Raw genomic sequence first — 15,695 nt, 5'->3', positions numbered from 1 at the left:
GTTATACAACTGATAGATTACATTAGAGGCAAATCATTAAGTACCTACCTAATTATAAATAGTAATCGAAATATTAAGTTAATACTCGATATCGCTAACACGGTTATTGACCGCCGATCCGTCTCACACATGCAACAAGTTGTATGTATTGGTGTGCGGAAATTTTATTTTTAGTTTCTATTGCGAACGCGGCTCCCTTGATAATAACCGGCGACGCCTCTGAGAGTCGCGACGCACAGGTTGAAAACCCCTGATGTACAGTATTGTCTGTAGTTGTGTTTATCAAATGTGCGTTTGGAATTCCTAGTTTTTAATCCATTAACAGACGTATTATTGTCTATCTTGTATTATTGACGAATATTTATAAAATAGAATCTCAGAATTTAATTTTTTTGTACGATCGTTAACTATTTGGAGTACCATTATTATAATAAATTATACATTTAGGATTTAGCCGGTTTGGGACAATTATATTATATTCCATAGTATTTAAAATAAAAAATGAAGGGGCGAGTTCGGGGCCACTGACATTTCTTAGGGGGTCAAGCCCCTCCTAAGGCCCCTCCCACCTTGACGACGTGCCTGACGACGATAATAATCGGACTATTTGAAACCTGCATTAATGCCGGGAATAGCCGTATTCGGATTGATGTGTAGAACTTAATCAACGGACCTACGTATGACGTGAATATATGTAGGTACGTTTTAATACTTAAAATAAAGCAGTGTACTCGTAATATGTATTTTTCAACAAAATACTAATATAGCTGTAAAACACGTCTGCTACAGAGACATTTGTTATATAATATTACAACATTAATATTGAACATTTCAGTGGCAATGATATTTTTATAGTTTTCGGGTTAGAAATAAACTGTAATTCATATTAAAATGGAAAAAAACGTACCATATGAATTAAAATATGAATTAGACTATAAAAAAATAATGTATACTTATACCAAGTTGTATTCGATGTATTATATAATATAGCTTTAACTATTTTTTTTATTTATGAATTATTTAAAATATAATGTACCATCGTGCATACAGCCATGATGGATTAAGTATAAACCTATTTTGCATAAAAGTGTGAGATGTTTATTGTTTAATGGTTGAATTGGTTGAAGAAAGTAATGTAAGTAAAAAGAGATAATAATCAATAGTAGGTATTTAATATTTAAAACTTGCAATGGCCCATGTAAAATATGTACTGTATTGCATAGAATCGAATAGTTATTCATAGTCCACTATAAACATATAGTACATTAAGATATGCATTTAATTTATCACTGTATTCTTACTCACATTTAATTGATTTGGAGCATTTATATCATATGGATCATATTTTTGGAGGAAGGTTATTGACCTATTATCATAGATCTAAATTTTAGTATCGTTTCCCTAGGAGTTTTAAATAGGCAATTTATAATGCTTTCTGAACATAACATACGGGTCGGATAAATACGGCGAAAAACAGTTTTTTAATTTTCGACGATAAATATTCTGGTACTATATAATATCTTACACGTATATTCTAGAATTTATACGTTTGCTTAATTATTTACGGGATTAGTACGGAAATTTCCCATATAGTCTCTAGACAATAGACATAGTACATATTTGTACACAATGTTTTTGTTAGATGATTAAATCAATAAAATTGATTTAGAATGTAGTGGTACACAAATATTTTTAATTTTATTTCACTATTATAATGAATAAAATTTTCATGATCTTCACGAACATATTGTTATAATCAATAAATTAACAATGTAACATTTTCTAATAATTAATATAACATACACTTAAATTCGAAGTTTTATAATGCCTCTAAAAAGATTTTAGCCAAGCCTCGCGCGCTTGATTTCGAACATAGGAGAAAATCCATAGAAATTCCAGAGGGGGGGGGGCTAAATCAATTATATATATATAACTATATATATCATATATTTTCACATGAGATCTGAAAAAGATCTAAGCCCCCCAAGCCTTCCCCCCATTTCCGCCTAGGAATTTATGAATAAAATGTAGGTTTTTAAATAATTAATTTTAATGAAGACCACTGTCCACTACTGGTATTACTATTCAAGAAATAGGTATTCAAAATTGTTATTCACTATAATTAGTACAATTACTAATTTATCTCTAGATCAATTTTGAGTTAGGTCATTTATTAAATATATATTTAATTAATAGTTTAGTTATATTTTCCAACAGTAAATTTTGTACTTAACAATTAGGTATATAATAATAAATATTTTTGACACAAATTTCAAATATTAAAATGTATGCAATTGCATAGTTAATTTAAACGTGTGAGGTGAGTTATGACTATTAAGCATACTTGATGAACCATCCTGTATGGTTGACGGTCGTAAATAAACAAATAAATAAATATATATGTGTACCTATGTAAAAAATATCTATGTCATAATACTTTTTTTTACTTCTAAAAAGCATCTAAGAGTTGCGCTATACCCATATAAATATCTTATAAGATATTTATGGATTATACAATGCTCTATAGGAAAATGAATAAATACATTTTTGTCAAATAAAACAAGATTTATTTGATTTTTTTTTAACACCAAACAACATATAATATATAAAGCTGGTAATTGATATATAATATATAGTCAACCAGAAGCACACCAAAACATACGATATAAATTTTTTTTTTTGGATATAACAATATATTACGTGTAAGTATATGGATATACCTACTACGTAGTATTTTGTATGATACCGTTTAATTGAAAAACGAAAACAAAAATAGTTATCATAATATGATACGTAAACGCAGACTTGAATTCACAAATATAACACGATGAAGTGTTATGATATGTGTACAACATTTTTGTCTGACGTATTCATAAAATATTTGAATAGTAAATATAAATTGTATTATTTTATAATAGTTTGCAATTAAATATTCAGCCGATTTAATAAAATACATAAAAAAAAAAAATTACAAGTCCTTAACAATTATGAGTAGGTAGGTATACTAATATAGTTTTGTATATACTTATAGTAAGTATATAATGTATACGAATATCAGAGTACAAAGAATATACTTTCTGACAAAAAAAAGAGATGGGGGGGAATAATTACGTCACACTGGAACGGTAAGTTTTTAAATTAACCGATACGAATAATTTTTCACTTTAATCTTTTTGTTGAGGAAACTTCACACATTCACACTTGTTTTATTATACACGCTCGCCATATTTAACATGTACCTACCTGACAGTTATGATTATTAATAGGGCTCGGAAGTTGTAGGAGCTAAAAATGACAAAATATGCATGCAAATATGCACAAAAAATTTACAAAATATGCACGAAAAATGTTAAATATGCAAAACAAAATATTTTGAAAATGCTGTATAAAAAACTGTATAAAATATGTAAAATAAATGTATTAAATATAAAAAAAAATTATTAAGTAGCTGTAAATGTAGTTGGCTGATTTTCAAAGATTGTAATTTTTCAATCTAAAAATAAAAATATAGAATAAAAGTTATTTAAAAAATTATATTTATTTATTTTTAATTTAGAGACGTTTTTGCAATATATATATAGATATGATACGGTGTACGTTAAATAATTAAAAACAAAATAATAAAACCATAATTGTTAGAAGAAAACTACAGTTTTTTTTAGAAAATATTGAACAAACATAGAAATCCTATTAAAATTAAGAAATATGCCTAAAAAGCATATGGAAATTAAGAAATATGCACTTTTTTTCTGAAATTGACAAAATATGCAAAAAAATGCATTTTTAATTTTTGTATTTAAACTCGTCACTGTATCGAAAGAATTTCTAGCTTGGTCTGCTATAAACTGAGAGCATACAGAAAAATATGCAACTCCTACAACTTCCGAGCCCTGATTATTAAATTACACAATGACGGCATCAGTGGCGACAGCCCTTACGATCTCAAAACTATGTGTATTATAATTTTATAACGTAGTCATTTTAGAAATGTGTTCTAGAAAAAAAGAAAATACACGAAAAACGATATTGACTCTTTCATATTTGCTGGTCAGTCGGCTGTGAAGGCTCAAAATATTCTTTTGCAATTTTTTTTTTTCGAATACGAGTTAACTATACGCTGCAACGTATGTGAAAATACGTATATAGGGCAGGCGTCTACTCGGAGATTTCTATGAGGAAATGCCAACGCGATTTTTTGCATATATAAGGTGAGCCAAATAATGTACTTTACTATGTTTTTAATGTCGAAATAAAATATTAATTTGAGCATTGGGTATCGGAACTGAATATAATTAGTATATGTATGAATAGTAATGACGTAATTTTAATATATAAAATTATCAATGTGTTTTCCGAGGGGAATCGAATATATAAAAAGAAAACCGTATCCCGGACTGAGATAGTTTATATTATTATCATTGTTTGATGCCACACAAATATACTGTGGGTATAATAAGAGGTACTTTAATAATGATGGGTACATGAGCTGGGTACCTCTATCATATTTAATGTAGTTTCTTTTAATATATGCTTTTTAAAATCGATAACTTATAATAGATAGCTTAAACATATAAATATGATATTATAAACATATATAGTAATAAAAGCATTCCAATAATAATTATAATAATAATAATATATAATTTATATAATCCAAAATCCAAAATCGATTACACGATTAAACACGGCTTACACAGAATAACTAACCCGTTTGAGCGCCACGACGTGGCGTCAAAAATTCCATCACACTTCAATTAAATAATATAATCTTAATAATATATTATGCTGTAGTAAAAACACAAATTAACACTTATCGAGTAGGTTTTCATAGAACCTGACCACGAGTATATACGAAAAAAAAAACAACACATTATATAAATGCATAACATCGAGAACATAACTTTCTATATAATATTATAGAAGACATTGATTATTACTATTTATTATAGGAATATAATTTTAATTTTTTTTTTTTTTTTTGATAGCTGGTAACAAAATATATAATATAATTATAATTTATATACCTTTGGCGGACCAACAAAAACGATAAAATGATATTACCATTAACCAGCGAAATTTTTCGACACGCGCTTATACATTTATAATAAAATATGTGTATATTGAGCACGGCAAATACCGGATGTCCGAATAATTGATTTCGATTTTTTGATTCAAGTTTTCAAAAATGATAAATATGTGTGTTTTTTTTTTTTTGTCGCGATCTGATCGTGAAAGTAACGTAGGTGTACTGTTCGAACGTACTGAACGTGTTTTTTGAAAAATGTTTTCCTAATAATTTTACTTAGATTATACTATAATATTTAAAGGGGTATAAATATACTCTACGATATCACGTCGGACATAGCGCTAGTCATGGAAGTTTTAATAAAATTATTGTAATGCAATATTGTCACGTATATTATTCCCTGTTTAATAATATTGACGATCGAGGGAATAGTGTCGAAGTAAGCCGCCGTTATACATAATAATGTTGGATAATAAAAGTTAGTGCACGGGACATATTATATAAACGAAACTGCAAACATGGTTTTTTTTTTTTTTTACATTTATATATTTGTCTAATTGGCTTTAGTTTAAGTTAACAGTTATTCGACGAGAAGGAACACGTAGCTTGATTTTTAAATAGAAAACTGTTGATTGATTTGTATCTTTTTATAGTAAATAGGAAAAATTAAGTAGCGAGCATACCAGTCTATTATATTATGTATAACGTCTGTGCTTTAAACATTCATGATTAATAAGAATCGTCAAAAAAGGGTATTTATTATTTGTTTATATAACATCTACACACAAAATTAATTTTTGAAAAATTCTCAAATAAACTTATTAGTTAAAACAAATATGCCGACTACGATTAAATTATGATGATAATAATAATACTTTATAAGACAGCAACTCACTGGATGGCAAAATCGTTAGCTTAATAAAATAAATTACGATTCAAATCGATGGCGAAATAATTCAATCGGTATATTATTTATACCAAGAAGTCGGCGATCAAACGAGATGTTTTAAGTGGGCATTATATATAATATTACGAATAATGTCGAGAGGTCAGATAATATGATAAAACAGGTTAAGCGTACGGATCACCTCATCGAGAATCCGCGGTTTCGGGATGTTATTACTAACGACAAAATAAATGAGCCCACGAGCGTAATAATAATACTTATAACATAACATAATACACAGATTAAACCTAAAGCCTAGTATGTCGTGTGTAATGTCTGTGTGTGCGTGTGCGTTGTGTACATGTTATTACACAATTTGGCAAAAAAATAAATTATGATATTATTTTATAAATAATCGACATGCAAAAATAACGTAGATAGATTGTCGTATCTAATTAATGCGTGCGATTTTATGATGAGACGACTGAATGTAGTAAAGAAACACAATAAAGTAAATAAAAATTGAAGTCAATGCCTATAAATAGGTTATAAGTAGGTATTAACGGGAAAGATTTACTATTTGGAAAAGTAAATTATAGCAAATAATATTTTCGTGATTTGTGGAAAAAATAAAGTGAATGAGAAAACGAAAAAAAAATTAACATAAATAATATCGTACAAAAAAAAATAATATATTGATATAATCGACATTCCTTGTATAAATTGTACTGTATCTTGTATGTTTTCGTGAATTTTTCCAAATGACATAATATTATATGGTTTTAATAATGAATATTACCAAAATATGATGTTAACAAAATCAAAGATAGAAAATAATAATACAATAAAAAAAAATAATAATAATAATAATAACTTAACGTTCTAGGTACAAGAAGTCATATTATCACAAATATAATAAACAAAGAAAAAAACATAATTTAATGAAAAAAAACCTTTTTTTGTAGTACTCCCGAGAGCATCAAAATAAAAATCATCACGGTTTTGTAATTGTAATAGTAATAGTAATAGTAATATAAATATATAATATGTATATATTTATATAAAAAAAAATAAACATATATTAACTTTTATTAGTTTATATACTATATTAAAAATAGTAAATTGAAAACGGGCCAAAATAAAATGTCGTTTAATGATTATTTACAAATTAATATAAGTAATAACAATGAGAGAAAATAAAAATGGTCAAAATAAAATAATAATAAATTACCATCGAAAAAAATAATAATAAAATATGCATCTATTGTTTTTGCTCCTTCTGCTTTTTCGGTGGTGCCAATTCCTCTAGTTCTTCCTGCGAAAGACTTTCACGCAACAATACCGAAATCGAATCCTTGACCGCGTGGAACATGATGTTCTTAATCTGCAGTTTGTCCTCGTGGAGACTATGGTTGCTGGATAGGTCGTAAAACTCGTTCATCAACCGGAAACACTGAGACAAGTTTTCGGGCGACACGAAGTCACAAGCCACCTTGATGCAGCTATGCAGATTTCTTACCTGTGGATGACACACAAGCACGTTTAGCGTCAAGCAAGAATGGTAAATGATAATAAATATTATATTGTGTGTCAGTGCACAAACGACGAAGGGTATAATGTATTATGCAGGAGGAAACGTTGTTTTTATATATATTGTATCCAAATCATAGAAGGTATATTATTAAACAATGGTAATATGTTATATAATTAAATAGACTAGAAGAATCATTTAATCGTTGCATAGGTACCTGATGCGGGGCTCCGGCAGGGATAAAGATAGCATCGCCGAGACACTGTACCACTGCATAACCCTGGACACCGTATTCGGTATACAACCGCGCCCTGAGATCTGCGTCCAAGTATGAGGTTTGGTCGTGAATGGGATCGTGGTTGGGTTCCTGTGGTTCACCGCGTTCAGCGCTCACTTTGTTCAACAAGTCACGTATAGAATCTGCATCTTTGGAGTGATAAATGTGCCACACCGCACCCGGCAACTCTTTGAGATCGCGGGCCCGTCTTCTACATGCCATGTCACAACCGGCTTCGTCAACCGCCCGATAAGCTTCTGAAATATTCATAATAACGACAAATAAATCAACTTATTACAAAGATACATTTGTTGTAAGATTGCCAGACGTAACAAAAAAAAATACATTCGTAAATTAAACCAAATTAATAAATTAAAAAATAATATATAGTATTGATTACATTACTAAATTATAATTTAAAAAAAAAACTATGCAAATGATTGCAAAAGAAAAGCTAAATAAATAACATGAAATATGAAAATTTACTTAAGTGCGTAAAATATGAAATACATACAAATACCACATAATTAACAAAAAAAAAAAAAATAGAAAAAAAAATCAACTAATTGGGCTAGTAAACAATTTTTTGAATATGATGGTAAAAATATAACTACCAAATTACAATAATGAAAAGAAACTTTTTTACGTTAGGAAATACATAAAAAATAAATATGTCTTTTGATTTAAAAAGAAGAAATTATATTTTTTTCAATTTGCGCATCAGTATCATTGCTCATATAACTTACCCTTTAAGTGACATTCATGATCAGCCTCGTCGTGTTGCTTTCCATTCTTACGCGAAATAGCCACATACACCATTACATTTAATGTATCCGACACGTCCAAATGTAGATTAGTTGTACTCATCAACCGTTTGTCGGAATCGCGATTTCCAACATTTCCGTAAGCAGAATACATTTTTGGTCCCAAATCTGGTCGTACAAAACATGCCGGTAATCTAGCTGCCAAGTTAAGTTTACCATCGTGTAGAGTATAATCTTTTAACGGCAGTATCCCCATGAGGTCGTCAAATCTACATCGGAAAAGACTATAAATAACATTTAATTCGTTTTACTGCTCAAGAAGTTATAAATCTGGAAATAAATTGAATGTTATCAAAAAAAATAGTTACCTTTCGGGTAAAGTGTCCGAAAAATCAGAACCAACTGGCCAGTCTTTTAGTTTCAACAACATTTGTTTACCATCTGCACCCTTAAGTCGCTTGCTTTCGTCCTCGAAACCGTCCCAAAACTGTTTCATAGTCTTACCTTCGATAAGTAAGCCGGTCGCGCAGTCTATCAAGTCATTGGTAAATTCACCAAAGTCACGACTAAACGAATTAGGACTCCAATATTCTGGATTTAACCTTTGGCCCACGTCACTGACCATCACCGGCTGACCTCTTTTCCATTGTTCCTGTAAAACACCCAACAATTTCCGTTAAACAAATGTAAATATTTGATTCAATTATATAATTTCGAACGTAAAGCAAATTTAACACAAATTCGGTAACACAAGACGGCCATCGATAAAAGTATATTCGATGCGAAGATCTTAGTAATACTACATTTTAATAAGCGCATACCTATAAATTGTTATTTTTATGAATAAATACGAATAACTGGATAGGAATTTACTTGAAACATGTCGTAGTTGGTAGAATTTTCAGGATCCAAAAGTCTCAATAATTTCCCGTCACATAACCAGGTATGAGGATTGTTTGGGAAAAATTCTCGGCTTTCAGCTAGTGTCATTGCACGTGGTGGAAGCGGTTCACGTGGAATAGTTCTCAGATATTTGTTTTTCTTTCGGACAAAATGTTTTAAAGCCACTTTTTTATTCGGATCACATTGAACACTCATTCGTCTGCTATTTGAGCTCTGCGGAATAAAAAACAATAATAGACAAATAATTTATCAGTAACTTAATTTGAACGTGTTTATTTTACCCCGGCAATCTGTGGTTCGATGTTAATAGTATTTTGGGAATTGCCATTACTCTTAGATCCCCCGTCAACATTTTTCGACGAGCCCTCAGCAGGAATAAGTTTTAGATCCTCGGACAGTTTGGTTTTTGAGTTATTTGCAGATTCGTTTTTTAAGTTTTCGGAAGAACTGGTTTTAGAATTTTCAGCAGCAGTTTTTTGGGAACTATTGGCACTTGAAATACTTGCTTGTGATGTTGAAGGCAGCTCATCGTCTTCATAATTATCATCGTCATCATCATCATCAGAACTGACGTTACCCTTAAAGCACAGAAATGTAGATTAAGAACAAGTGACATATGATGGTAAATATTATATGGCACATTATATATTTAGTTAGATAAAAACTTTTTAACTAAGTAAGGAATATTTTAATGAGTTAAATAATTAAGTAGCGTATAAACCATGAATATATTTAACAATATAAATGAGTTAGGTTAAGTCTTTATTAAGAGTTATCCAAGTTTATTTTTTAAATATATAAATAATAAGTTTAATGGTAATAAATATAGTGATAAAACCTTCTCAACGAACATACCAAACATTTTATGTTTTCAATATTAAAGGAGTTAATTTTTTACGTGTGTTCAGGGGATAAAAAAGCAATCGGGTATGCAACTGATTTACCAATTATCATTAAGGAATTTTACTAATTAGGTATGATTGATACCTGATAAGAATTAAATATGTTTATAGAAAGAAAAAATAATACATAAGACTGAATCTAATGAATAATGAATATTTTTAAGAAAAATTATGGCTTAAGTGTAAAATACATTAATAAAAAGTCAGACAAGACTCAGGGGACCAAATTTTGTTAGTCTTCTTACTTCACTCATTTTAACACACGGTAATGGTATTACGTTCATACTATAATTTTTATGATATAATAAATTATTTTGTAAAAACAAAACGAATATAAGTTTTGGTTCACCTAGTGTCCGTAGCACTATTTACAATGTAAAGGTTTTCATAAAAATAATGGATTATCCATAATTGATTAATCGTTATTGAATTAAGTGAAAAGACTATTAAATAAAATTGTGAAGGTAAAAATGTGACTAAAATACAAGAATAATTCAAATTAAACTAAAATAAAAAATATTGTCGTTCAATTTATATTGAAATAAACATTTACCTGTAGCTGAGGTAAAGGATATCCTGGACAACCACATTCGATGGCAATATTAAACGATGAACTGAGTCTGTGTAAATCAGAGAATACTCTATCCATGGAGTCACTGGCTACGATTTGTGTAAGCATGAGCCGCTCGATGTCGTGAGTATGTTTGCTGTTACAAGTCATCCACGTGAACGTGTCCTTTTCTCGTAGGTCCTTTTTAGTCATGGTCGCAGCATTTGGCGACTTTGATGAGCCATTGAGACGCGCCTGCAAGACAACGGTAAAATTAGATTGTATATGTATAAATGTATCAGTATTAATGATAAATATATTTTTTTTAAAATGGGAACATAAAAATACAACCACCCTCTCCCACCCTTCCGACAAAAATATCGGGAAATGTGGTGACATTCAAAAAAGTATTTAGTACATTTCTGAGAAAAAAATTGTAAAAAAGTTCAATAGAGTCTTCAGAATTATATAAGAATATCTTTCTCTACCTTATCTCTATTCTATAATAAAAATAATAAAATTTACCACTCCAGTGGTTGAATTCTAAATGTAGGATATAATATTATATAAAAATTTTGTAGTTAAATAGTACAATACAATATGGTATTATAAAACAAAAATTAACTATAATTACTAAAGTCATACAACTAATATGATAAATAACGAAGTTATCCTATACGTTTGGTAAAAGTCTGTCTAAGTCATCTTGATACACTACGCTAATTGTCTTAAGTTCTAAGATATCTGTTAAATTTTTAAATGCATACATACATTTTCTTAATTTATTTGTAATATATATTTGATGTGCTCATTCCATTTAAGATTATGACACATTTCCATATCTAAGTATTTACAGTTTTTAACTACTTTTACAAAGGTTTGGCATGTACACATATTTTGATTTGAACAGTCATTCTCATATATAACATTTATTTTATTTGTTTGATTCGAATTAACATATAGTGGGATAATATGTAGGTTTTTCTAAGTTTAAGAATACATTATTTTCACATAGCTATTTTTGTATTTTACTCATGTCGGATTGAACATTATAGGATTTATGTAATGTATTGCATAAATCAATACAAATAAATTAATAAAAAAGTGATATTTATATTATATAATTAATTATTGATTCTATAAGTATTAAATCAAAGTGATTTTTTTATTATTTCGAGTTTTAGTATTATGAGTAAATAAACTAACCATGAATTATTTTGTTAATAACCGCGACTGTGTCTACATTTTAAGTTGTATTCACTGATATTTTTACAAATATTTTTACATAATTTAAATTTTTCTATTATACAGTTTATTTAATCGTTTACAAGGAACAATAATAAAAAATATATTTATATATATTAAAAACAAAAGACTAAGTTTAAGTATTTTTAACGATTATTTATATATTTAAAAAAAAAAAATCATACCTTAACACAATCGATGCAAACACCAAAACCACATTTTGCGCACGCCCAATGGTAATTAAAAATAGTCGTAAGGCAAACATCACACATTTCCCTAACACCATTCGCTGCTTTTTTCCAAGCAATTGGTTTGCCTATAAAAGAAAATAAAGAATAATTTACTGATTCACTTTATTCACGTTAAAATAATTACCTTGGAAATATGGTGAAAGAGTTAGGGCTTTATTTTCTTCTTTCACTAAATAGCAAAATTGACGACCAGCCTCGATTAAAATTTTTTTAGCAACTTTGACATCTAATGAAGTTGGTGGGCATTTTGGGTCTGGTAGCCAAAGATTCGCATCATCCTAAAATTAATGTTTAATTAATAAATAATGTCTTTTTTAAATATTAAACATAATAAGTACAAACTTACCACAGTAATATCCAAGAAAGGATCAGGGAACCCAGCATTCACTAATTGTCCAGTTTTATTGGTGAACAATCGACGAAATGCGTAGAACCGGCAAAATATGTTATCTATTTCATCTTGAGTCATTACATCATTTTTTTTGTTGTTTATATATATACGACATTCTCTGCATTTATGTATTTTCGGCCCAGCATTTAAACATGGGCCCGATTGAAAAAACCGCACTTCACCATCATTATTTTTTCCTTTTTTCAGAGGTATACTTACAACAACCTTTGGTTTTCTTCCTCTCTTTTTAGGAATCTTAATGGGTGGAACTTTCTTTTCTGTTTCTGGAGGTCTAGTATTGTCTGTTGGGCTTCTAGTTTCCGAAGATGTTGTAGGGTTTGAAATCTTTCTTTTCCTGCACCTTTTGGTCCCGGTACCCGATGATGTCGACGGTTCATAGAGTGAACTACTCGTACTTGGCAAAATTACAGGAGGCGATGTTACCTCAGTATTATCATCTGACGAGCTTTTAGAAATTTTTCTTTTTTTGATAATTTCACACTGTAAGACTGGAGGAGTATCGTCAATTTGAGAGAAAGAATGAGATGAATTTTGGTCGATATTAACACCTGCTTCTTTCAAATCTTCTGCCCATACATGCCGTTGTAACCATGCTTTCTTTAACTTGTGATGATGAGTTCTTATTCCGCTTGACGTTTCTGTATAAGTAGCAGGCATTAGAACTGGGGGAGGTGTAGATGGTGAAGAATCATAAGTAGTTGAGTTGGTTATTGGAACATTTGAAGAGGTTGTCACCGAGCTTGCTTTTGTAACAATAGTTGATGAAGTGGTAGTCGAACTCGTAACTGGAACTGATGCAGAAGTAATAGTTGAAATCTCCGATGAATCTGTGAACGGGATGGTTTTTGAATCAGAAGTCGGAACAGTCTTTGAATCAAGCATTGAAACCGTAGACGGAATAGAAGTTGGAACAGTTGTCAAATTAGCTCTTGAAATGGTTATTGATTCATTTTCCGAAATAGTCTCTGATAAACTAGAAGGTATAACTAGTGAATTGTTCGATGAAAGTGTCGTTGATAAGATAGCTGAATTGGACACCAAATCGCTTGTTAATAGTGTCAGTGATGAGCTTACATTATCATTGTTAGGCAAATCTATTTCAGAATAGTTACGTTTTTTAGAATTATTTTGAACATTTATATCAAATGTGTTTATGGTATCTTGAGGATCTGGTTTAGCATTTTTATAGTTAGAATTTAAGTGTAAAGGAACATCAGTTTCAGGTGTAGCTTTATTACAAATCATAACTAGATCTAATGCTTCCGTTTGGAGATCATCGACTGGTACTGCGACAGGTACAAATGTTGGTAAGGGACTAGACATCATTGCATTTAAATGTGCAGGAGGAGGCGTGTCCAATTCCCTTTGAGCTCTATCAGTTAGAGGTGGATACAAAGCATAACGACCATGTGTATTTAATAATGGCCCAGGATGATGTGGTTCTGGAGAAGAATTGTAACCTTTTGATTGACTAGTATTGACCGAAGATGATAACGGCCTGGAATAATGCATAGACTTGGCTTGTCTTGGATCTTTGTTAGATTCTAGTTTTACAGCAGGGACTGTGAGAATAGTAGGAGTGCGATTATATAAATAAGCTTCTGGCCCAGGTATCGATGAGTTTTTGTACGAAGAATCATTTCTAACTATCACTGATGAATTGGAAGGAGGTATATATACATGATTTGCATTCATGTAAGAAGCATACGAGATCATATTATTATGGTTTCCAATGTTTCCACTATCATTGGCGTTGGTTAATACATTTTCATGATCGGAATTCGATTTAGGAACAGCCCGGTTTCTATAATGCGCTTGTAACTATAAAGATAAAAATATATATAATATAAGAATACAATTTACAAAAATGGAATTTATTGATTTACGTTTTATTCATATAACAAAATATGAAAACAATACAATATATACAATACACGGTAAATATTTCTTTTCTTAGTAAAAAAACGGACTGCTTTTAGGTTATATATAATAAATAATATATTAAATTGTATACCATATAGAAATATGTAATATATTTATTATATATACATCAATATATGTAAATACTATATATTTACGTAATATAAATATAAGAAATAAATGATTATTATATGAATTTAAGTATATTATAAATGTACCATAAATATACAGCTATAATACCTATTTATAAAGGATATCATTAAAATAAATGATAATTTAAGAAATAAATAATAATAATAAATGTATTCATTATATATATTTATCAAATTCATGATTGAATATTTTTCCTGAATTCTGTAGAAGTAAGATTTTATATACAATATAACAATTTAATTACTGTTTCAGTTACCTATTTTCTACATCATATCTTTTGAATTTTAAAATATTATACTTGAATACTTTGAACTCCACAAAAAAAATTAATTTTCATAAAAATTCACAACACGTAATCAAATATTCTTATCTGGCATGTTATAAAAGTCTTAAAAGAAAATAGAAGTTAACAGTACTGAAATGTATAACCTATGCTCTGTCCAGCGAGAGAAAGCGCCGCAGACCGACCAGAATCGGTTTTTCTGCACGTCCCCAAACGTCATCCTGCTACAGGGAACCTGGTTTCTATAGCAGGAAGATGCAGGAGGATACGCAGAATTATCGCGTTCTCTCGCTGGACAGACTATACAATACACTCTGTGTCCTATAAAGTGTTCAAAACATACTAAAACTTCTTATTATGGGACATTTCTGTACATTAATGCATCGATTTAATATTAATTTTTTAATGTTTTTGTTAAACATTTTTGTGATTATATAGTATTCAAGATTTCAATCTGCAATTTTTAGTACCTATAATATAATATTACGTAATTACTTATTATTTATAAATATATATATTATGAAACTCTTTATTTAAATTAATATATTTTATTATTTATTCTTCATTTTCTATGGAGATGGTTATTAACTTA

At 29.4% G+C, this 15,695-nt stretch overlaps 1 protein-coding gene across 3 annotated transcripts in view; it reads right to left on the bottom strand.

Moving 5' to 3' along the window:
* Positions 1-6,583: 6,583 nt before the first annotated feature.
* Positions 6,584-15,695, bottom strand: part of LOC114121430 (lysine-specific demethylase 3A-like) — a 67,174-nt gene continuing 58,062 nt past the window's right edge. For 2 of the 3 annotated variants that reach the window (XM_050208142.1, XM_050208144.1), the window contains 10 exons: positions 12,682-14,568; positions 12,460-12,613; positions 12,270-12,400; positions 10,843-11,094; positions 9,669-9,965; positions 9,358-9,600; positions 8,853-9,136; positions 8,467-8,768; positions 7,661-7,977; positions 6,584-7,431 (listed from right to left, as the gene is read on the bottom strand). In XM_050208142.1, coding sequence (XP_050064099.1) covers positions 7,174-7,431; positions 7,661-7,977; positions 8,467-8,768; positions 8,853-9,136; positions 9,358-9,600; positions 9,669-9,965; positions 10,843-11,094; positions 12,270-12,400; positions 12,460-12,613; positions 12,682-14,568 — 4,125 coding nt within the window. In that variant the 3' untranslated portion in view covers positions 6,584-7,173. The remainder of the gene's footprint in view (positions 7,432-7,660; positions 7,978-8,466; positions 8,769-8,852; positions 9,137-9,357; positions 9,601-9,668; positions 9,966-10,842; positions 11,095-12,269; positions 12,401-12,459; positions 12,614-12,681; positions 14,569-15,695) is intronic. The other variant, XM_050208143.1, reaches the window with a different exon arrangement.

Source organism: Aphis gossypii, chromosome X, assembly GCF_020184175.1.
Source record: "Aphis gossypii isolate Hap1 chromosome X, ASM2018417v2, whole genome shotgun sequence".
Taxonomy (NCBI): Eukaryota; Metazoa; Arthropoda; class Insecta; order Hemiptera; family Aphididae; genus Aphis; species Aphis gossypii.
Note: the sequence above shows the minus strand (reverse complement) of the source record. Positions and strands in the feature narration are given on the sequence as shown.